This window comes from Balaenoptera ricei, chromosome 18, assembly GCF_028023285.1.
Source record: "Balaenoptera ricei isolate mBalRic1 chromosome 18, mBalRic1.hap2, whole genome shotgun sequence".
Taxonomy (NCBI): Eukaryota; Metazoa; Chordata; class Mammalia; order Artiodactyla; family Balaenopteridae; genus Balaenoptera; species Balaenoptera ricei.
The window spans coordinates 69,516,319-69,541,588 of NC_082656.1; the positions used below are offsets into that span (position 1 = coordinate 69,516,319).

The 25,270-nt window shown below is 41.4% G+C and overlaps 1 protein-coding gene and 1 long non-coding RNA gene across 2 annotated transcripts in view; one reads left to right on the top strand and one right to left on the bottom strand.

Moving 5' to 3' along the window:
- Positions 1–11,503: 11,503 nt before the first annotated feature.
- LOC132352325 (uncharacterized) overlaps positions 11,504–25,270 on the bottom strand; it is a 40,596-nt gene continuing 26,829 nt past the window's right edge. Inside the window, exons 3-5 of the long non-coding RNA XR_009498673.1 lie at positions 17,265–17,350; positions 14,024–14,086; positions 11,504–11,987 (exon numbers count right to left, since the gene is read on the bottom strand). This is a non-coding gene — a long non-coding RNA (uncharacterized LOC132352325). The remainder of the gene's footprint in view (positions 11,988–14,023; positions 14,087–17,264; positions 17,351–25,270) is intronic.
- The window catches only part of CLDN10 (claudin 10), a 113,316-nt gene continuing 99,623 nt past the window's right edge, over positions 11,578–25,270 (top strand). The window contains exon 1 of the mRNA XM_059902760.1: positions 11,578–12,001. Within this exon, the coding sequence (XP_059758743.1) occupies positions 11,788–12,001 (214 nt within the window). The 5' untranslated portion in view covers positions 11,578–11,787. The remainder of the gene's footprint in view (positions 12,002–25,270) is intronic.

Below are 25,270 nucleotides of genomic sequence, written 5' to 3' on the forward strand. Positions count from 1 at the left end.
GCAGGGGGCTGCCCCACGTGGTCGTGAAATGCAGTCGCCACTCCTGCCCTGGGAGACTGCCTGATGCTTCTGAGGACGTGGAAGCCTCTTTACACACAGTTCTCACTGTGCATTGTTCATGTTGCTATGATTTCCGATTTCTTCTCCCCCAACATTTTATTTTGAAATTTTTCAACCAGAGAAGTTGAACATATAGTGCAAAGAACACGCAGGCACCTCACGCAGGGTCATCAGTTATCCACAACGTCTTGCCACCTTTGCTTTGTATATACCTATTTTTCTGAACCATTTGATAGTAAGTTGCCTGCATTTTGACACTGTGACATTAAGTTAGAATCATCACATGTGCTCTGAGCAACACAGAAGAGTCTTAAAAGTACAGTGTCAACAAAAAGCAACAGAGTGAGATACAGTAACAGAACAATATATTTTATACACTACATTTTTATAAATCAGTAAAGCCTGCACATCAAACAGCCATGTACCTTTTTAAAAGAATACAGAACAAAAGAAGGCACAGTAAACACCAGAGGACAGTGGTTTGTTTATGGAAGAGAGGAAAATGGAAGTGGAGACGAGCGACAAAAGGAATCAAACAAGAGAGCAGCTTCCCACGGTGCAAAGAGGCTGTTACGTTATATACCGAGGTGTGTGATGAACCCGACTATCTGCACCTAAAATCAGAAATGAAAGCAAGAAAGAAACGGAAAAAACAGACAAGAAGATGGAAGGAAGAAGAGAGAGGGAGGGAGGGAAATAATAAATGAATTTATCCCAAATGAGGGGAATCCTGGAATATCAGATTTCTGCAAATTTTGCTGTGCTACCTAATCTCGACTCATATCTAGTTTCATTTAGAAAGTAGTTGTATGTTTTTAGGGGAAAGAGCTCTCCTTAAAAAAAAAAAAAAAAAAAAAAAAAAGACTGCCTGATAAACCTCTTTCTTAGTACGTTATATTGTATTTTTCTTCTTCACACTATGAGAATTCCCAGAAAAGATATGCCCGGCTCTACATTGAAGATGAAAACCAGCAATTCAAAATGAAAAACCACTTATTTTCTTATATCATTCAAATGAAATTTTAACCAAGATTCCTTAAAACTTAGAAACATTAATATTCACCTCTTTTGGTCAATATCTTGATTCCAGGGCTTAATTAGAATGTTGTCAAACATTCTTCCAAACGTGTAATAACTAGCAATAAAAATTAGATAAACAATTCTGTCTATAAGTAGTTATTAGTCTCTTATTTTCCTGCCAGAATTTTATGCATTTTGATTTTTTTCAGATGTAAATACATATTTAAGTCTCCTTTCTGACATAAAGAGTCAGAGGATTAGAATATGAGAATGAAAATCGAGAGAAACACTGGGCGAGTCTGCAAATGTTTTGGGCATAAACACTTTCCTAGTTCACCTCTCCCTGGGGGGGGAAAAAGAAGAGGTGACTTCTCTGGAAGAATTCAGCCAAATTTTGTTCACTATTTCACTGTCAAAATTACCAAGAGACACCAAATCTTAAATGTTTTTGATCTTTTGCAAAGCTTCCTGGAATTCAAAAAACAATTGCAGATGGGGGCGGAGGGAAGAATCCATTGTAATTAATCATAGAAAAAAGGGGGAGAATTAAGTTTGCAAAGACAGTAACATTAAAAATAGCCAGTTTAAATCATGGAACACTCGACTAGAGGGATGGCAGTGGACTATTGTGAGTAGAGCTGCATGTACAGGGTTTTCTTTGGTGGGGGGAGAGGGCAGAATCTGTGAACTCTTCCAGGCGAATAAATTTTATTATATCACAAATAATTCCCTCCTAAGTTGGTGTGAAGATTATGACATAAGACATGTAGAACACAGAAAAAAGTGCTAAATAAATATCACCTATTGTTGTATTTTATTCCCAGAAAAATGAGGATACTGAGATCAGACTGACCAACCCTTTTGATTTGCCCAGATGGTCTAGGTTTTAGCACGGAATGTCCTGTGTCCTGTGAATTCCCTCACCCCCGAATTCACAAATAGCTCCAAGTTTTCAGCTTTTATTGGTATTGGGGAGGGTGGAGGAAAGTGACTAAATTCCTATTTTCCACAATCAAATGATAATCTCCTGTCAGAGGCCCAGCATTTCCTGTTTCTACCTTATCTTCCCCTCACACTGCCACCTGCCTGCAAAAAAGAAGGAACTTCTTGTCCTGGGAGACAAGTCAGCACATTGCCCTGAAGAGGGCGGCCTAAGGCTCCATCTGGATTTGGTGTTCTCTGCACCACTCAGCAGCTACCAGCAGAGGGCACACTCCAACCTACCTTGCTCACTGTCTGTATCCCCTCCCCTGACCCACCTAGAATTTTTGCCTCCTATGAAGTCTTAGTACATTGCTCTTTCAGGTTAAGATGTGTGCATCCTTTTTCCTCTCCCTTCCTTCCCTCCCTCCTTCCTCCCTCTCTGCTTCCCTCCCTTTCATTTCCATGAATAAAGTTGCAAGGAATATGAGCTCACAATCACAAATCACAAGTTTTAAGCCACCATGAGTAAGAGAGTCAAACTTTTAGGAATTATAGGAAAAAACATAATCAATCCAACCTTCAAAAACTACAGATATGAGAATAATGAGATACAGAATATAAAATAAGCATCTTTAATACTTAAAAAATAAAATATGGAGACCTTCAAGATGGTGGAGGAGTAAGACGTGGAGATCATTTTCCTCCCCACAAATACATCAGAAATACACCTACATGTGGAACAACTCCTACAGAACACCTACTGAATGCTGGCAGAAGACCTCAGACTTCCCAAAAGGCAAGAAACTCCCCCACGTACCTGGGTAGGGCAAAAGAAAAAAGAAAAAACAGAGACGAAAGAATAGGGACAGGACCTGCCCCTCAGGGAGGGAGCTGTGAAGGAGGAAAAGTTTCCACACACTAGGAAGCCCCTTCACTGGCAGAGACGGGGGGTGGCACGGGGGAAGCTTCAGAGCCACCGAGGAGAGCGCAGCCACAGGGGTGCGGAGGGCAGAGTGGAGAGATTCCCGCACAGAGGATCGGTGCTGACCAGCACTCACCAGCCCGAGAGGCTTGTCTGCTCACCCGCTGGGGTGGGCGGGGGGCTGGGAGCTGAGGCTCAGGCTTCGGAGGTCAGACCCCAGGGAGAGGACTGGGGTTGGCTGCGTGAACACAGCCTGAAGGGGGCTAGTGCGCCACAGCTAGCTGGGAGGGAGTCCGGGAAAAAGTCTGCAGCTGCCGAAGAGGCAAGAGACCATTGTTTCGGGGTGCACGAGGAGAGGGGATTTGGAGCACCGCCTAAATGAGCTCCAGAGATGGGCACGAGCTGCGGCTATCAGCGCGGACCCCAGAGATGGGCATGAAACGCTAAGGCTGCTACTGCAGCCACCAAGAAGCCTGTGTGCGAGCACAGGTCACTCTCCACACCGCCCCTCCCGGGAGCCTGCGCAGCCCGCCACTGCCAGGCTTCCACAATCCAGGGACAACTTCCCCGGGAGAACACACGGCGCGCCTCAGGCTGTTGCAACGTCACACTGGCCTCTGCCACCGCAGGCTCACCCTGCATCCGTACCCCTCCCTCCCCTGGCTTGAGTGAGCCAGAGCCCCCTAATCAGCTGTTACTTTAACCTAGTCCTGTCTGCGTGGGGAACAGATGCCCTCAGGTGACCTACATGAAGAGGCAGGACCAAATACAAAGCTGAATCCCAGGAGCTGTGCGAACAAAGAAAAGAAAGGGAAATTTCTCCCAGCAGCCTCAGGAGCAGCGGATTAAATCTCTACAATCAACTTGATGTACCCTGCAACTGTGGAATACCTGAATAGACAACAAAGCATCCCAAAACTGAGGCGGTGGGCTTTGGGAGCAACTGTAGACTTGGGGTTTCCTTTCTGCATCTAATTTGTTTCTGGTTTTATGTTTATCTTAGTTTAGTATTTAGAGTTTATTATCACTGGTAGATTTGTTTATAGATTTGGTTGCTCTGTTCCTTTTTCTTTTTATATATATATATATATATATATTTTTTTTTTTTTTTGTGAGTGTGTGTATGTATGCTTCTTTGTGTGGGTTTGTCTACATAGCTTTGCTTTTACAATTTGTCCTAGGGTTCTGTCTGTCCATTTATTTTTTTTTAATTATACTTTTTAGCACTTGTTATCATTGGTGGATTTGTTTTTTGGTTTGGTTGCTCTCTTCTTTCTTTCTTTTATTACTTAAAAATTCTTATTTTTAACAATTTTTTTATTTTAATAACTTCCTTTTCTTTCTTTCTTTCTTTCTTTCTTTCTTTCTTTCTTTCTTTCTTTCTTTCTTTCTTTCTTTCTCCCTTTTCTTCTGAGCCATGTGGCTGACAGGGTCTTCGTGCTCCAGCCAGCTGTCAGGCCTGTGCCTCTGAGGTGGGAGGGCCAAGTTCAGGACACTGGTCCACCAGAGACCTCCCAGCTCCGCGTAATATCAAACAGCAAAAGCTCTCCCAGAGATCTCCATCTCAACACTAAGACCCAGCTCCACTCAACGACCAGCAAGCTCCAGTGCTGGATACCCTATGACAAACAACTAGCAAGAGAGGAACACAACCCCACCCATTAGCAGAGAGACTGCCTAAAATCATAATAAGTTCACAGACACCCCAAAACACACCACTGGACGTGGTCCTACCCATCAGAAAGACAAGATCCAGCCTCATCCACCAGAACACAGGCACCAGTCCCCTCTACCAGGAAGCCCACACAACCCACTGAACCAACCTTAGCCACTGGGGGCAGACACCAAAAACAACAGGAACTACAAACCCACAGCCTGCAAAAAGGAGACCCCAAACACAGTAAGTTAAGCAAAATGAGAAGACAGAGAAACACACAGCAGATGAAGGAGCAAGGCAAAACCCCACCAGACCAAACAAATGAAGAGGAAATAGGCAGTCTACCTGAAAAAGAATTCAGAGTAATGATAGTAAAGATGATCCAAAACCTTGGAAATAAAATGGAGAAAATACAAGAAACGTTTAACAAGGACGTAGAAGAACTGAAGAGCAAACAAACAATGATGAACAACACAATAAGTGAAATTAAAAATTCTCTAGAAGGAATCAATAGCAGAATAAATGAGGCAGAAGAATGGATAAGTGACCTGGAAAATAAAATAGTGGAAATAACTACCGCAGAGCAGAATAAAGAAAAAAGAATGAAAAGAATTGAGGACAGTCGCAGAGACCTCTGGGACAACATTAAACACACCAAACTTTCGAATTATAGGGGTCCCAGAAGAAGAAGAGAAAAAGAAAGGGACTGAGAAAATATTTGAAGAGATTATATAGTTGAAAACTTCCCTAATATGGGAAAGGAAATAGTCAATCAAGTCCAGGAAGCACAGAGAGTCCCATACAGGATAAATCCAAGGATAAACACACCAAGATGCATATTAATCAAACTATCAAAAATTAAATACAGAGAAAAAATATTAAAAGCAGCAAGGGAAAAACAACAAATAACATACAAGGGAATCCCCATAAGGTTAACAACTGATCTATCAGCAGAAACTCTGCAAGCCAGAAGGGAGTGGCAGGACATATTTAAAACGATGAAAGGGGAAAACCTACAATCAAGATTACTCTACCCAGCAAGGATCTCATTCAGATTTGACAGAGAAATTAAAACCTTTACAGACAAGCAAAAGCTAAGACAATTCAGCACCACCAAACCAGCTTTACAACAAATGCTAAAGGAATTTCTCTAGGCAGGAAACACAAGAGAAGGAAAAGACCTACAATAACAGACCCAAAACAATTAAGAAAATGGTAATAGGAACATACATATCAATAATTACCTTAAATGTAAATGGATTAAATGCTCCAACCAAAAGACATAGACTGGCTGAATGGATACAAACACAAGACCCATATATGTTGTCTACAAGAGACCCACTTCAGACCTAGGGACACATACAGACTGAAAGTGAGGGGATGGAAAAAGATATTCCATGTAAATGGCAATCAAAAGAAAGCTGGAGTAACAATTCTCATATCAGACAAAATAGACTAAAATAAAGACTATTACAAGAGACAAAGAAGGACACTACATAATGATCAAGGGAGCAATCCAAGAAGAAGATATAACAACTGTAAATATTTATGCACCAAACATAGAAGCACCTCAATACATAAGGCAAATGCTAACAGCCATAAAAGTGGAAATCAACAGTAACACAATCATAGTAGGGGACTTTAACACCCCACTTTCACCAATGGACAGATCATCCAAAATGAAAATAAATAAGGAAACACAAGCTTTAAATGATACATTAAACAAGATGGACTTAATTGATATTTATAGGACATTCCATCCAAAAACAACAGAATACACTTTCTTCTCAAGTGCTCAAGGAACATTCTCCAGGATAGATCATATCTTGGGTCACAAATCAAGCCTTGATAAATTTAAGAAAATTGAAATTGTATCAAGTATCTTTTCCTACCACAACGCTATGAGACTAGATATCAATTACAGGAAAAAATCTGTAAAAAGTACAAACACATGGAGGTTAAACAATACACTACTTAATAACCAAGAGATCACTGAAGAAATCAAAGAGGAAATCAAAAAATACCTAGAAATAAATGACAATGAAAACACGATGACCCAAAACCTATGGGATGCAGCAAAAGCAGTTCTAAGAGGGAAGTTTATAGCAAAATAATCCTACCTCAAGAAACAAGAAACATCTCAAGTAAACAACCTAACCTTGCACCTAAAGCAATTAGAGAAAGAAGAACAGAAAAATCCCAAAGTTAGCAGAAGGAAAGCAATCATAAAGATCAGATCAGAAATAAATGAAAAAGAAATGAAGAAGACAATAGCAAAGATCAATAAAACTAAAAGCTGGTTCTTTCAGAAGATAAATAAAATTGATAAACCATTAGCCAGACTCATCAAGAAAAAAAGGGAGAAGACTCAAATCAATAGAATTAGAAATGAAAAAGGAGAAGGAACAACTGACACTGCAGAAATACAAATGATCATGAGAGATTATTACTACAAGCAACTATATGCCAATAAAATGGACAACCTGGAAGAAGTGGACAAATTCTTAGAAAAGCACAACCTTCTGAGACTGAACCAGGAAGAAATAGAAAATATAAACAGACCAATCACAAGCACTGAAATTGAAACTGGGTTTAAAAATCTTCCAGCAAACAAAAGCCCAGGACCAGATGGCTTCACAGGCAAATTCTATCGAACATTTAGAGAAGAGCTAACACCTATCCTTCTCAAACACTTCCAAAATATAGCAGAGGGAGGAACATTCTGAAACTCATTCTACAAGGCCACCATCACCCTGATACCAAAACCAGACAAAGATGTCACAAAGAAAGAAAACTACAGGCCAATATCACTGATGAGCATAGATGCAAAAATCCTCAACAAAATACTAGCAAACAGAATCCAACAGGACATTAAAAGGATCATACACCATGATCAAGTGCGGTTTATCCCAGGAATGCAAGGATTCTTCAATATACGCAAATCAATCAATGTGATACACCACATTAACAAATTGAAGGAGAAAAACCATATGATCATCTCAATAGATGCAGAAAAAGCTTTTGAGAAAATTCAACACCCATTTATGATAAAAATCCTCCAGAAAGTAGGCATAGGGGGAACTTACCTCAACATAATAAAGGCTATATATGACAAACCCACAGCCAACATCGTCCTCAGTGGTGAAAAACTGAAACCATTTCCTCTAAGATCAGGAACAAGACAAGGTTGCCCACTCTCACCACTATTATTCAACATAGTTTTGGAAGTTTTGGCCACAGCAATCAGAGAAGAAAAAGAAATAAAAGGAATTCAAATTGGAAAAGAAGTAAAGCTGTCACTGTTTGCAGATGACATGATACCATACATAGAGAATCCTGAAGATGCTACCAGGAAACTACTAGAGCTAATCAATGAATTTGGTAAAGTAGCAGGATACAAAATTAGTGCTCAGAAGTCTCTTGCATTCCTATACACTAATGATGAAAAATCTGAAAGAGAAATTAAGGAAACACTCCCATTTACCACTGCAGCAAAAACAATAAAATACCTAGGAATAAACCTACCTAAGGAGACAGAAGACCTGTATGCAGAAAACTATAAGACACTGATGAAAGAAATTAAAGATGATACAAACAGATGGAGAGATATACTATGTTCTTGGATTGGAAGAATCAACGCTGTGAAAATGACTATACTACCCAAAGCAATCTACAGATTCAATCCTTATCAAACTACCAATGGCATTTTTCACAGAACTAGAACAAAAAATTTCACAATTTGTATGGAAACACAAAAGACCCCAAATAGCCAAAGCAATCTTGAGAAAGAAAAACAGAGCTGGAGGAATCAGGCTCCCAGACTTCAGACTATACTACAAAGCTACAGTAATGAAGACAGTATGGGACTGGCACAAAAACAGAAATATAGATCAATGGAACAGGATAGAAAGCTCAGAGGTAAACCCATGCACATATGGTCACCTTATTTTTGATAAAGGAGGCAAGAATATACCATGGAGAAAAGATAGCCTCTTCAATAAGTGGTGCTGGGAAAACTGGACAGCTACATGTAAAAGAATGAAATTAGAACACTCCTTAACACCATACACAAAAATAAACTCAAAATGGATTAAACACCTAAATGTAAGGCCAGACACTATAAAACTCTTAGAGGAAAACATAGGCAGAACACTCTTTGACATAAATCACAGCAAGATCCTTTTTGACCCAGCTCCTAGAGAAATGGAAATAAAACCAAAAATAAACAAATGGTACCTAATGAAACTTAAAAGCTTTTGCACAGCAAAGGAAACCATAAACAAGACCAAAAGACAACCATCAGAATGGGAGAAAATATTTGCAAACAAAGCAACTGACAAAGGATTAATCTCCAAAATTTATAAGCAGCTCATGCAGCTCAATATCAAAAAAACAAAAAACCTAATCCAAAAATGGGCAGAAGACCTAAATAGACATTTCTCCAAAGAAGATATACAGATTGCCAACAAACACATGAAAGGATGCTCAACATCATTAATTATTAGAGAAATGCAAATCAAAACTACAATGACGTACCACCTCACACCAGTCAGAATGGCCATCATCAAAAAATCTACAAACAATAAGTGCTGGAGAGGGTGTGGAGAAAAGGCAACCCTCTTGCACTGTTGGTGGGAATGTAAATTGATACAGCCGCTATGGAGAACAGTATGGAGGTTCCTTAAAAGACTAAAAATAGAACTACCATATGACCCAGCAATCCCACTACTGGGCATATACCCTGAGCAAACCATAATTCAAAAAGAGTCATGTACCAAAATGTTCATTGCAGCTCTATCTACAATAGCCAGGACATGGAAGCAACCTAAGTGTCCATCATCGGATGAATGAATAAAGATGTGGCACATATATACAACGGAATATTACTCAGCCATAAAAAGAAATGAAATTGAGTTATTTGTAGTGAGGTGGATGGACCTAGAGACTGTCATACAGAGTGAAGTCAGTCAGAAAGAGAAAAACAAATGCCGTATGCTAACACATATGTATGGAATCTAAGGAAAAAAAAAAAGGTCATGAAGAACCTAGGGGCAGGACAGGAATAAAGACACAGACCTACTAGAGGATGGACTTGAGGACACGGGGAGGGGTAAGGGTAAGCTGGGACAAAGTGAGAGAGTGGCATGGACATATATACACTACCAGACATAAAATAGATAGCTAGTGGGAGGCAGCCGCATAGCACAGGGAGATCAGCTCGGTGCTTTGTGACCACCTAGAAGGGTGGGATAGGGAGGGTGGGAGGGAGGGAGATGAAAGATGGAAGAGATATGGGAACATATGTATATATATAACTGATTCACTTTGTTATAAAGCAGAAACTAACACACCATTGTAAAGCAATTATACTCCAATAAAGATGTTAAAAAAAAAATAATGACACGAAAAAGAATTGGTCTAGAAGTCAAGAAAAGAAAAAAAAAAGAAACAAAATTAAGTTATTTGTAGTGAGATGGATGGACATAGAGTCTGTCATACAGAGTGAAGTAAGTCAGAAAGAGAAAAACAAATACTGTATGCTAACACATATATATGGAATCTAAAAAAAAAAAAGAGAGAGAGAAAGAAAATGGTTCTGAAAAACCTAGGGGCAGGACAGGAATAAAGACACAGATGTAGAGAATGGACTTGAGGACACGGGGAGGGGGAAGGGTAAGCTGGGATGAAGTGAGAGAGTGGCATAGACATATATACACTACCAAATGTAAAATCAATAGCTAGTGGAAAGCAGCCACATAGCACAGGGAGATCAGCTCAGTGCTTTGTGACCACCTAGAAGGGTGGGATAGGGAGGGTAGGAGGGAGGGAGACGCAAGAGGGAAGAGATATGGGGATATATGTATATGTATAGCTGATTCACTTTGTTATAAAGCAGAAACTAACACACCATTGTAGAGCAATTATACTCCAATAAAGATGTTAAAAATAAATAAATTTTAAAAAATTTTAAAAATAAAAATAAAAATAAAATAAAATAAAATAAAATATGACCTTTGAATTATGACTAAAGAACAAGAGATTAGAAAAAATAAACAGGCAGATTTGAAAAAGAATAAAATGGTACTTCCAGAATTATTTTAAAAAGGAGAGTAATAGAAATTAGAAACTCTGGATGGGTTAACGGCAGATTATATATAGTTGAAGAAAAATTTTAAAAATTAGAACATATGTCTGAAAAGGTTCCCAGAATTCATCATGGAGCAATAAAGAAGTAGATAATGTTAAAGAGATTTTGAGACATAGGACCAACTAAAAAAATAGAGCTTATCAGAGTCACAGAAGAAGATAAAGCAAGGATAGGGACAGAGGTGATATCTGGAGAAGGAAGGGACTAATGGTTCTCCAGAATTGATGAAAGCAATGAATCATCAGTTTCAAAAAGTTCAGTAAATCCCAAATAAGATTTTTTTTTAAATCCACACTTAGAAAATTAGTGAAACTGCCAAAACCAAAGACAAAGATAATCTTAAAACCAGCCAAAGAGAAAATACAGATTAACCTACAAAGAAATGACAAATCAGACTCTTGATTTCTCAAAAACAACAGTGGAAGCCAAATAAAAATGGAATTATATCTTCAAAGTACTGAGTCGAAATGATTGTGTAACCCAGCAAAATTCATTTAATGAAATACTATATTCTGCTGTAATAATTAATGAACCATAGCTACATTGCTGAACATAGATGAATTTCACAAACATAATGTGTGAAAAAAATTGGTTACAGAAGGAAGCTGCACTATGATTCTATTTATATAAGATTCAGAAGCACGCAAGACTAAAGCAATGGGTCAAATAAACCTTAACTGTTACTGTATAATTTGTACTTTGTAATATCTGGTCCCTGCATGGTTCATTAAGCTTCAGGCTAACAGAAAATTAAACATTAACTATGTGGCAGGAAAAAAATATGCGAACTCAAAACCTTTAGAATCCGTCTACAAACTTTTAGTAAATATCCGTGTAGGAAGTTAGAAGGATCATCTTAGATTACCTTTAAAATGCCATCGGTAAATCAGACTTTATCCTAAATTCCGGTACTTCCTCAGGCCACCTGAGCATGAAGTACTGTCACCTACCCGCATTAACTTGCTGCAACACTGGTCCAAGCGGATTGTGTCCGCTGCATACCTAGACCACCGCAGCGATCTGTCTGGACAGTGTCCCTGGAGACGCCTGAGCGACATGTTCAGGGCACAGATCTCGGCTCTGGTGTTTGGCGTCGGGGGCTTTGGCGCTCTCGTCGCTGCCACCGCGTCCAATGAGTGGAAAGTAACTACCCGAGCATCCTCGGTGATAACGGCCACTTGGGTTTACCAGGGTCTGTGGATGAACTGCGCAGGTACCGCGTTGGGTTCTTTCCATTGCCGACCGCACTTTACTATCTTCAAAGTAGAAGGTAAATATAATAGCTTTGTTTGGGGTGGAAGTAAAATGTCACTTTTCCCCTCACTGTGCTGAAGGGTCCGTATACAGTTGGCTGTTAACTGAGTACTTAATCCAAGTGCTAAGATTTGCCTAGGAGGGACGGGGTGTATGAATGCTGGCTGAAAGAACTAAATCATGTCTTTTGTACGGCAAATAACTGCATGGATCTTTTAGAAATACGTAATGCGAATAATAGACTCCAAAGGGCAGAAGTGACTGGCTTGTTTTAAAACAGGTTTTGATTTGCCTTGTGTCATGGAGGACACCATATATATACATATGGTAAACACACGCCGTCAGTAGATCATACGTTGTACTGCTTTGTTTTTTTGGCCTCACTGCGCGGCACGCGGGGTCTTAGTTTCCTGACCAGGGTGGAACCCATGCCCCCTGCAGTGGGAGCACAGAGTCTTAACCACTGGACCTCCAGGGAAGTCCTGATCATATGTTATCCTAAGTCCCTGTACTTCCTCAGGCCATTCTAGCATGAAATCCATACACATACGTGTGTATATTCATATGTATATTCACAGTGATAGAAACATATGAGAAGATGGATAGTGTTGAGAGATGTAGGGGTTTTTAGAGGGGTTTCCATATTTTTAAAAAAATCACGTTTAGTGATAATACAGCAGAGCAAGAAAATTTTAAAAAGTAGTTAAGAGAAATAAAATGCCCATGAACTTTTTGTTAGTAGGTTTTATCAAAAATATGTATGTAGACAAGCTTTCAACGTTAGGCATATTAGAAACTATTAGAAACTGTGTATTTTAAAGAGGGAAAAAAATGTAAGGGCATTTTCAGTATAATCTATAAGAATATCAAATCACTATATTGTACACCTGAAACCAATATAATATTTAAATCAACTATACTTCAAAAAAAGGCATTTTCATATGACGGGATACCTCCAGGGCAACAATTATTTGCTATTTGCTTGTATGTCATTATAAGAATCACTACCTGCCCCTGCTTTCTGCCTATTTGATTATGTTTACAAATCAGCCGCAGGTTGTGGGTTTATTATATTAAAAATTGCCCCTGGTATTTTATAATATATAGACTTTTCACAATAAAATGGCAACACTGTACCTTGGCCCCAATAAAGAAAATGAAATCAAATTTTAACTAGGAAGTTACTAAAGCATAATATTTTATGGGATTTTGTGTCAAGTATTCACGTCATTAGTCCACAGTGCGTGCCAAAGGATGAAGAGAGGATATTTAGTTAAATCCAGGAGAGTCTAATGACAATCAAGGGAAATGTTCAAGCTTGGACACCTCAGTTAGGCCTCCAAGTAACATGGACTTTCCTGAGCACCCATTAGAGGAATCAGTGCTAGTCTCTCTTCAGTCCCAGCTTCTAAACTTATTTTAGGATATTTCAAAATTCTCCTTCTACTACGGAAGGTTTCCCTAGGTTCAGGGAAAACTGTAAAAGAGAAGAGTATTATGGGGACACGGTTGTCATTCCACAGACCTCTTGGCCCATTCCCACCTTGAGGCAGCAGGTAGAAGTTATGTCATGTGGCTAAGTGTATTTCTTTGTTCTCTACTGGGTTCATTCTATAAATATATATATATATTTATATATATGTATGGTGTTATTACCCTTCATTCTCTATTCCTTAATGAAACCGAGTTATTGTGAAAAATAGGCGTTCAACCTTAGCTCCAAAGTGGGCTAATTAATGAACAGTGTTGATAGTGGTCCAAATAACCTTCCACCTTAAAACTTTATCCTCTTGATTTTGTTTCTCAACAGTAAAAATAATGTATTCTATGTCTGCTGTGTACCCTGCACACGAGAGGTAATTTGGAAAACCTTGTCCACTGACAATGCTTCAATTAGAATTTGTAAAATTCATTTAACATAATCTTTCTACTTCCTTCGTCCTGAATCAAAATCTTTATCAAAGATACAGGTTACTACAGAAATCTATATTCAACATCAGGAACACTGATTTATATTTCCAAGAAAATGGACACTCACCAGTTTGGATGTCCTCATTCACACGGAGTCATTGCTGACGAGGCTGGTTGCTTTTCCTTTATTCTTATTTGAAAACACAACAGTGGGGTGTTGGGACGCTTTCTACGCCAATAGGCTCTCAATCATCACAATAATTCCAAATTGAGAAAAAAACTCAGAGGCCAAAGAGGAATGAAAATGGTTATAGTGTGTTTTAAAATAATAAATTGATTTAAGCCTACATTCTCAATTTGAGACAAATCTTCTTAGACTTAGGCCACATTAAGCCTCCTCTAAGAAAGAAAAACAGAAAATCTTTTTAAACTGCTAGATTGTTTTTTTCCTTGCTGGTTACATAACTTCACTGTCAAAGTCATACCTTCTTGTTGCTAACTAACCCTCTTAGATGACCCAGTAGAGCTACAGTTTTTTTAGGAACTCATTTACATTAGTAGTTACTACAACCTTAAAAGATTTGATGTAAGCCAGCATCTCTTTGGACAAGGGGCATTTCCAGTTGTGAAAAGCACAGGCCCCCTTCAACTATAGCTCTGTGGAATCAATTTCAGGACAACACCATAGGGACACTTGTAATTCAATCCTCATTGTGGACTGAAAACTTCTTGACTCCATTTCAAAAGCAATTCACTGTCTTTAGATGCAATATCCACTCTAGGCCGTGTCTCTTGTTTTGTTGTGTTTTGTTTTTCTCTCTTCTCGATGTTAGTAGAGAGTTTTAACTGTGAAAGCAAAGCATCTCTCACAGGGAGAGCAGCAGTAATTTCTGACGGGGAAGGCTGGGAGATCATTGCTCCAAGGAGACAGTAAAGCTGAATCATGGTCGCCTTGAGGGCAGGGACCTGGTCTGTGATGTTCTCCTCATGCTCCAGGCACACAGTGGGCTCTGGATACATATTTGCAAAATGACTGAATGAACAAAATAATGAGGAGACAGATAGTTTGTGATGAGGGCAAAATTGTATTCCTGGACGAAGGCTGGCGTGATTTAGGATGGATACTCAGGCAACAAAAAGGAAGATGACTGGATTGTAATTCAGCAGATGGAGCTTCAAGTTCTGACTTTTTTATTAACTAGTCTTAAGACCTTGACTTTGGTAATGAAACTCTCTGTGCCTCATTCATAACTTTCTTCCTCCGTATATTGAAAGAGCTGGATGCCAGGAGTCTCTTAAAGTCTGTTTCAACTTGAAGTTCACTCAAGAGCTTTACAATCCTTCACCATTTCGCCATAGAAGTTCACTGAAGAATGATGACTGTAATAGGCTCCTCTAATGTTATCTCTCCTGAGAATTGTCCTTCTTTTTCTCCACTTATCTATTATCTTGCTGGCTTCCTGGATCCTGACAGTATAGAATCTTATCTGCATCTGAGTGGAGATAGGTCTGAATGATCTCAAACGACCATATGACACTAGTAAAGGTTCAGGGTTTCAGTGGAATGAAGGTAAATACTACTCTGGAAGCTGGTGGTCACAGGATGCCAGCTGCCTGGAGGAGTGTGGACCTCTCCTCACCTGCCTATCGTTCACCTCTCTCCCCATCCCCTTACCAGCCAGGCCATAAAGATAGGGGAAAGGAATGGCATTTGCTAAAGAAAAGAGGTTTCTGTGGGTGCTTATTCTCACATAGGGAACAGGTGGGAATCATCTGATGTCATAACTTTAGATTTCTTCCTAGTTGAAATGTGTGCCTTAGTCTATGACTAAATAACAGTAGTAAATTTAAATTTCAAACAACTGTAATAATAAATGAAAACTAATTACAGCCTCAGTGAGGGAAAATTGACTTGAATAATTAAGATGTTTCAAAAATATTTTCAAAATAACACATTTGATAGATCTCTGCAGCCTTAGAAGGCATTTACCTTTAATCTCAAGACAGGTGTCCATTTCCTAAAATTCTGATTGCTTTCTGACACTTAATTTTGTTAAATAAACCTAAGGTTAACTTTAATTCAGATTTATTTTCTTGTTGTGTTCCAAATGCATGTAAAGTTATCTAAAAGCATGTAGAAAAACTCAAGTTCTGTCTTTGGCAGTTCTCACTCCAAAAGAAGTGTAAGGAACATTCAGTGTGTTCTCATCCCAACAAAAAAAATGGCATAGTTTTATGTTTACTGACACAATCAATGACCCAAGGTAGGTGAATTGTATTTTCGCAGTAGACTCTGGACAGGAGGAGCCACCAGAAAACTGTCTCTGTGCCAAGAGAACTGGACCCACGTGCTGAAACATGCCCACACCTTGTGGCGGTGAGGATGGTGCCAGAGCCAAGGCAGCCCACAAGTGGACTCCGTCCTAAGTCAGTCTGCTGCAGGGTGTTCAGAGGTTTTCAGGACAGCCTGTGTCCATCAATAGCTCCTCTCTTAGAGGCCAGGACCTTACCTTACTTATCCTGGTATCCTCAGCACCCATCATTATGGCTGGCTCCTGGCAGGCTCTCAATAAAATTTGTGGATTGAACAAATGGAAGAAGAAATCATTCACTGATTTAAATCATAGCATTTAATAGATGCATAGGGACTCTTCTCTCATGTCACCAAGCTCTGGCAAAGGGAGAAGCCCTAAGGAAGTGCTTAGTTGAAGAGCCATGAGTGTTTTTTATGATGAGATTCAAGAAGCACTTTTCAAAGTGCTTCAAGTGCACTTTTCAAGAACGATTTAGAGCCTTGCTTCTTGAAGTGTGGTCCTCAGACCAGCAGTGTCTATATCACTTGGGAGCTTGCTAAACATGCAGATTCTCAGGCCCCACCACAGACCCATAGAATCAGAATCTGCACTTTAACAACATCTCCAGGTGTCCCCCATGCACATAAAAGGGTGAGAAATTCTGCTTAGAGTCTGAAACTTTGAGTCTAGACTTTGAGTCTGATGGACTCACCATTTACTAACTAAGGGGTCTTAATCTCCCTGTGCTTCAGTTTTCTTACTTGTTAAATGGTGATGAAACGAGATAACATAGGCGAGACACACACCATAAAGGACAGCAGTCATTCCTATGAATACAGATTTCAATGCCTGGAGGGCTCACATCTCAGTGGTAGGAAGGTGACCGTTACGTCTGCTCCATCTATTTGTTTCCAGCCAGGACTGCAGTAGTTGCTTCCTGGAATCCAAAACCTAATAGAAGGATGTCTCTGATCCCTTGTTGCATGTCTTATGTCATATTTATAACAAAGTGAAGGCTACTGTGCTCATTAGACTACAGTTTATGCTTATCCTACAGGTTAGGATTTACTGTACCTTATAAGGCAAGACCACACTGCATCTGGAAGTCAGGTTCTCACCACAGACGTGGACCTCTTCATTTTGTCAGTCATATGTTGCATCTGCCGGAAATGAGGAGAAAAGGCCTATTTCGGGCTCCATGGTGGGAGATAGAGCTTCACCAGAACTAAGGTGTGTTTGTATGCTGGGCAGTCAAAAACAGACAAAGTTTACTCAAATATTCCTGGCCCTAAGAACTGGGAAAAATTTTGTGACAGACAGTTTAATATATTGATTTGAATCATATTTGCATTTTACAAAGTGCTTTCACATATATTATCATATTTATCCAAAAGATGGTATAATCCCCATTTTACAGACAAAGTGACTGAGACTCACAGGAGAACGTATTTATAACTTTGTAGGGTGGTCTATAGAGCTTTTGGGGAAATGTTCAGCGTTCTGTACTAGCCCAAAACCTGTGTTTAAGTCCTAGCTCTGCCATTAATTTCTTGTGTGCACTTGGATAAGTCACTTAAATTCACTTTGTTTCCCTTTCTTATCTATAAGATGATGATGATGTCTAGTTCCATACTTCAAGTTTGTAGGAAGATCAAGGGAAAGAATCCTATTACATGAAATAGACTAGTATGTGTTTTTAAATGTACCTGGACTTTGTTTTAATCAGGGATGGTAAGACACACAGACATGAAACGTTGTCATGAAGGAAGAAGTTTTTACACTCACAGATCCCTAGAAGTAGGAGGCCTGGTTCCCCACACAGGACCCTGCTGGGAAGCACCAGAGTTGGTCAGAAGGCAGAAGGAGTGAGAGGAAAGCACTGGCAAGAGGCTTTATTGAGTTGTCTGGTACCCGGCCCTGGGCTGATTAAGGTGGAGGAATGTTGGTTTGATGTGAGAAAGCTTGACAAAGGACGTCACTGGGGTGTGTGCTTTGGATTCGCTGATTTGTCTCTGTAAGCTGCACTTGTGTGTCATTTCTAAGAATCTGCTGGCCCCGGGAGGGCAGTCTTCCCCTCTGCTCACCTGCCACACCCGAGACCCTAGATGCCAGAGCATGGAGAATGCAGAAAATAAGAAAAGGCAGTGAGCGCAGTACGAATACGAGATCTTTTGGTGGTGTTTGCGTAGGGAGGTCAGGAAGGCTATCCCACCTCCCCTTTATGGCTTCTCACGCTTATCTGATTGTCAGTATTTGTCTTCTCGTGGTGAATATTTTGTGTAGAAAAGGCTCAGGCATGTTTCTCGCCGGGTCCGCTGCTCCTCTCTCGCTCGTTGCCCATCTGACCACACGTGCGGCAAGCTGGCACTCCTGAGTCTCCTCTGCTCGATTCCCTTACAGACTAACTCACATCCTCAAGGGGATGAACTCAAAGGACACCTGAGCAAAGATCATACTGGGATTGGTAGTTTTAAAACTTCCTGCCGCTGTGCATTTTTAAGTAATTCCAGAGCACTTCAGAAAGCAGTATTGCTCTTAGATAAAGCCAGGATAACTGATCTGAATTTCAGGAGAAAATTAAGAATTTTTAAATTCTTGAATTCTTTCTTAAGAAAATTAAGAATTGATCTACAGTTAAGCTTTGGCCAGATTTTTGTACGCATTACAGGAAAAACTGATGGCCCAAAATGAACAATTTGGTAAATGGCTATGATACCATATTGCAACTACAGAAGGAACCCTGTAAGTAGTTAATTCACTTATTCATTAATGAGTTCCTTTCATCAAAGCATTCATTAGATTCCCAGCACAGAATATAGGTTCTGGGGGCTCAGTGAGGAAAGGACAGGGGCCTATCTCCGTGGATGTGCTGCTTAGAGGGAGATGATCATTTAGCAAACGATTAGCCCAGAACGATAAGTGCTATCTGGGGTTAAGTTCAGGGCATAGGCAGACTTCCCAGAAAAGCCAGTGCTTGAACTGTCTTGAAAGATGGGTAGAAGTTCAGCCAGGAGAAAGAAAGGGAGGGCATTTCAGGTCACGGGACTCATCCTGCTCTACAACTTATTAACTGCGTGACTCCAAGCAAAATACTTAACATATGAACTCCCCCATCTGTAAAATGGGAGTAATATTATCTACTTCAGAGGGTGGTGGTGAGGATGAAGTGAGTTAATTTGTGTAGAGCATTCAGAGCAGGGCCTGGCACATACGAGCAAAGACCTCAAAGCAGGAAGGAGCCAAGTGCCTCAGGGACCAGCGAGAACATTGGAAAGACTGACACGCGGATGTGTAGGTTAAGATGGCGCGCAGGTGCACATAGAGGGGAGCTTGCAAAGGGACCTGAAAGCTCTATGAGGGGATTTCGACTTTGTCTTAGAGGAGCTGGAAAGCCATTGAAACATTTTGAGCAGAGAATACTGGATGGGACTTGCATTTCAGAAAGATCCTGCAGTATTTCATGTGAGAACCTGAACCTCATGTGAGGGCAACAGTGGGAACAGACAAGGGAGGTACTTAGAGGAAGAACTGATAAGACCAAGTAACTCGGTGACTCATGAGGGATGAAGGGGTCACGGGTGCTCTGAGGTTCCTGCCCAGAGACTTGTGGGCAGTGGAAGAGGAAGCTGGCTACAGAGCAGGTCCCACCCTAAGTTCCATCCCTTCTCCCAGGACAGTATTTTCCAATACATACCAAGATCTCAAGCAGTCAGATTCTCGACTTAATGTTTGGCTTTAAAAATCAATTGGATAGAATGAAAGAGAATAGTTTGACTGAATTTAATTTTTTTTAAACTGTGCTTTTTAGATGTTTGATAAAAAACAACAGGAAAAGGTAGCAGCCTTAAAGATTAATGCAATCTGAAGTGCCATTAATAGCATAAGAACATCTGAATTAGGAGGGTAACACCTCCCTGCTCCCCATATTCTGTAGTCAAATTCCATAAGGCTAGTCTTGGGCACCATATCTTAAGGAACGTGAATATAAACCACGTTCATGGATGTGAGAGGAGGGCAACTAGGAAGATGGGAGGTCTTGAAATAAATGCACATGGGCAATTGTTTCACCTGGGAAAAAGGAAAAGAATATGGTGGGTAAGGGTGTGAGAGGGATGGAGGAATGGGAAGAAGACGAGTAGGACCACTGGGTAGATGTTACAAGGGAATCAGATTTAGAGGCTCTCTGAAGAAGAAATTTCTATCAGAGTTGCCCAACAATGGAACAGGCTACCCCACAAAGAACTGGTTGGAAGTATCCAGAGGAGGCTGATGATCCTCTGCTAAAAAGGTGGTAGAAGTAATTCCTGCACTGGCTGGGAAGACAGACTAGGTAATCTCTAAAGTCATATCCAGTTTGAGATCTGAGATTCTGTGAATATATAAAAAGAAAAAGAAATATTTAAACATCAGCATTCCTTATTTGCATATTGACTTAAATATTTTTGGACAACTCATGGGCTGCGTGCTGGTTGCTTGGGAACAAGGCAATAAAAAGACCTGTCTCTGCCCTGGAGATGTTCATAACCTAGAAGTTAAAGTAGTAAAAGTCATAATACACATGTTATCTTAATGTTACTATATTTAAATCAATATATTAATGTATGTTAGAATCAATGTAGTAAATATGCAATTCTCTATCTTGAACGGATATTTTAAAAGGTCCTAAGCAAACTCAAGAGGTGTGCCCCCTAACCCTTGCCAGGGAAGGAATGACTGCTTCTAAATAGAGGCATAGAGCTAAGTGCTGCTGGGCTGGGGGGAATACGAGAGGACAAATCCTGCCTTTAACTGGATATCTTTGGATCAATATTTTTCATTTATACAAACCAAATATAGCCCATGTATAATAAGCAGACCAGTCACCCTACTGGGAGACAGATTTTCTCCAGAACACAAAATGTGACACTTTTGGCGAGGTGGGCAGGGGAAACAGAAGGCTATTCTCTCCCTGTCTGACTACAGCAGATGCTCTCATTTACGCCCAACCAGCAAACCTCCAGCCAGTCGTGTCTGGGGATTTCAGCCTGCTCTGTAGGACTCCCCTCGAAGCTGACCCTCTGTTGCAGGGGTCAGGACCCTTCCCCGGCCCTGTGCCCTGGCTCTGCGCTCTTCCTGCTTTGCTCAGCCTCCTAGTTCCTGGAGATCAGCTGATGCCCACTTTCCTGCTGAAACCTGGACCTCAGACTCTCACTTTGCTCTGCTGGCTGATGTCTGGGTTCCAGGCAGTACATCTGTCTTATGACTGTCCTACCCGCTAATTCCAGCCTGCCTGGCCATTCAGTCCGGACCCAATGCCTGCTCTCACCTCTGAGCTCCAGACCTGGCCGGTCTGCCCTCTGGCTCACCCATTTCCTCTGCCCTGAGTTCTGCTTCCTCACCAGAACAAGCTCTTCTCCCACCCTGTGCCTTGGGAAGGACTGTTCTGCAAGCTGGGGTGGGGGACGGGAGAGGGCGAGGGAAGGAGTGAAGCAGGAATCACATCCACAGCCCAACTGATAAAGGGAATGCAGTTGGTGGTGGTCTTGGTAGGGGATGGAGCCACAACGAGGAGCCCGCAGACACTATGAAAGAATTATCTGGAATCCATTTATATCATCTGGGAAAAGACCCATGTTATCCTACTGACTCCCTCTATCCCAGATTCAAGTTAGTACTGGGAGGGTTTGGAGCCTGAGAGACCTTAGTGCCCTCCCCAGGGAGCCTCCTGTTCCAGCTGCAGCGCCTACGCTGTCCTGTCGTGGGGTCAGCAGGTTCTTAGGGAGCAGTACCTCAGCCTCTGCTTTGCAGGGTTCTTTCTGCTTCTGCTTCCTGCTCCTTCGTTATCCCTACTGGGAGTGCTGGGGGTGAGGGTGGGGTGTGCCTTTGGCCAAGGTGGTGAGCCATGCAGCTTGTGCTCCAATTACACTAGAATCATAAAACAGATTCACACCAGAGTGTTCACACCACGTGGGCACACGCATGTACACAGACACAGCTGGTTCTACAGCTAACTACACGTCCATACAGACTCTCACCGTGCATACCCCTCTACACATCACACCCACACATGCCACTCACCATGTAGACATCTCCCACATATCCCACACCATAGTCATCAGAGTCAAAAGACAGACTTAGAGACCAAGATTATCACAGACAGGAATGTGGACCCACTGAACAGAAACAGTTGAAGATCCCTGCTCCTCACGCCATAGCAGGAAATAATTCACAGGGATCGGGGGTCAGCACAGAAAATTTAGCTCCCTGCCTCATCCTCAAGTGCCTCTCACAGGCCTGTGGAGCGCCTAGAAATAATGTTTCATCACACTGTCATCTTCATCTACCAGGTCCTACTTTAAATCATCTGGCCTCCTTCCAGGTCTTCCAGCTTCCTAAGTATTCCCTTGGGTGAAACTTGGTGTCTGGCACACTGTAAATACTCCATAAAGATCAGTTTCCTTCTTTCTTCCCTCTAGAGCACAGACCTTGAAACCTGACTTTCAACAGTTTCCCTACCTGTAAAATGAGCATGATAATAATATCTCCCTTATGAAAAAGATTAAATAAGCTAATAAATGAGTTTGCTATTATTGTGGCTGTTTTCTCCAACCCACAATTCTAGCCTTCAAGACTGTTTTGGATCCTGATTTGGTCATCTTTGTATTCACCAACCTCCCAGTTTAACATCACGTAAAAGCCGTCAGCACACTCCCTGTGATCTCTGTGGAATTCCTCCTATAGAGGTAAAGACATCTTCCACCCAGTCCCACACTTGCCCCCAGATTTCCACATCCAAGAGGATGCAGCACACATTTCTCCTCCTTGCTTTTCCCAAACTGCTGATCCCACACCTTGCCAGTTGCCAAATCCTGCAGAATTGCCTGCCCACCCTCCCATTCTCCGTGCGGGGAGGTCTGCCTTTTCTGTGGCTCAGCCTGTGGTTTACCTGGGCTCAGCCTCCCGGCTCTCCCTGCTACACTAGATAGAGATCAAATATCAGGAAGACATTTTCTGCTCTTTGAACTTGCTCTAATCAAGGCTATCCAGCACTGCCAGATCACACTTGCAAAACAGAGCTTCCTCCAGTTTAATTCTGGGCGTTTTTTGGCTGCGCCGTGTCTTAGTTGTGCCACGTGGGATCTTGGATCTTCGTTGCAGCATGTGGGATCTTTAGTTGTGGCATGCGGGATTTTTAGTTGTGGCATGCAAACTCTTAGTTGCGGCATGTGGGATCTAGTTCCCTAACCAGGGATCGAACCCGAGCCCCCTGCATTGGGAGTGCGCAGTCTTAGCCATTGGACCACCAGGGAAGTCCCTGATTCTGGGCTTTATTCAGCCCATTTAGAGAGCACTCCCTCCGAGCCAGGCACCACTTGACACATAATCTCACCTACTCCCCAGAGAGGCCCTCTGTGTAGGGCGCTGTAACCAGGCCTGTTCTACAGGTAAAGTAACCAGCACTTGGAGAAATTTCGTAACTTGCTCAATTTCTTGGCGAAGGTGGTGGCCATGGCAAGATTCATGCCAGACGGTGTGACTCCTGAATCCAAACACCTGATCGAAGGACTCCGCGGCCGCTTTCCAGCGAGAGGAATGCATCACAACAGTCCTGACTTGCCTTTCTCATCCCCCTGCTTCGATCAACCTGGACTTTGTGCTTAACCTTTTCCCTAGTCTGTGCCTCTGCTCACACCGTGTGGGGCAAATGCCTTTCTTCATCACCCCCATCTCTCTCCTCCTTCCAACTCCACCTCCACTGCCATGTCCCATGCAAAGCCTTTTCAACCTTCTAACCAGATAGGACCTTTGTCTCCATTGATCCCCCCCCATGGCGCTTTGTACTTTTCTTTTTGTGATTTTGTTTTTCTGGCTTGGATTGTGGTTACTTGTGTACTTGTCCTTTCCCACCTCTAGGTTATAAGCCCCGTGAGGACAGGGATTGAACAATTTCTTCCTATCTCTTTCCCAGAAGATAAAATCCATAAAGTCCACGCTCTATAAGGTGTATGTTGAATTAGTGAGTTTTTTTATTGAGATGAATGAGTGGGAGCAAGGACGGGACCATAGGCGTGGTTCACCATCCTTGGCGCCATCACTGAGTCTGTCTGGATGGTGACCAGGCCCGTGTTTCTCCTTCTTGTCCAGCAGCACAGCACGGTCGAAGTTTCGAAGCATCCTAGTAAACTCATCAAAAGAGAAAGTGTCTAGTATGGTGTTTCTCGTTCTTAGGGAATCATGCTGCCTCCTATTGGGAGCTTCTTTCTTTACTAAGAGCTATAAAACCATTCCTTTATTTATCCATTCTAGAATTTATCTGGAGTTTGCTACCAAGCATACCAATGGCAATTTCTAAAATGTACCCTTTTGAAATTTGGTCATTTCCTTGACTCCTGCCCTTCTCCCTGGTCATTGCCTTCATTCTAAGATCACATCTGGTCCTTTCATTCAGATGTTAACATTATGAAAAATCTTAGGCATCATTCACAGTGTTCCCTTTGGGCCTTAGAAAACGGCTTGTATTTAAAAGAGGCAACGGAGAAATCAGAATGTGATAAAAATGGCTCTGATTGTTCGGATTACTCTAACAGACTCCCTCTCTGAGGACTTTCTATCCTCTGCGTGGTTCTGGACTGAGTCCTTCTCCTGGTAATTAATGACTCTGAGATACAGATGTAGCTGTTGGTCTTGTCCATGAATCATCCAGCCATGCGTGGCCACAGCCAGCAGAAAAAAGAGCTCTGCGTCTCCTCATCTGATAGACTCTGAAGAGGGGCTGGACGGCATTGCCATTTCTGTGAGGGTTTACTTTCTGCATGTTATAAGCAACTGGATAAAAGGGGCAGGGTGAACATAAAGTGCCATTCACTGCAAACAGACCAAATTACAAGTCATAACCTTCTCAAGATAGCTTGGTACCACTCGGGTTATCTGTGTTACAAAACATGTCTGAGGATGATTGCTTTAATTAGTTGTTCTTTCACGGGTCTTACTTTATTTTAACTGAAATGGTTGAGATGAGGAGTGGAAATCATTTTCTAACAGTAAGTTATTTCCTTCCTGAATTTTTTTCCTGTCAGGATTTTCTCTTCGTTCCCTGTTCC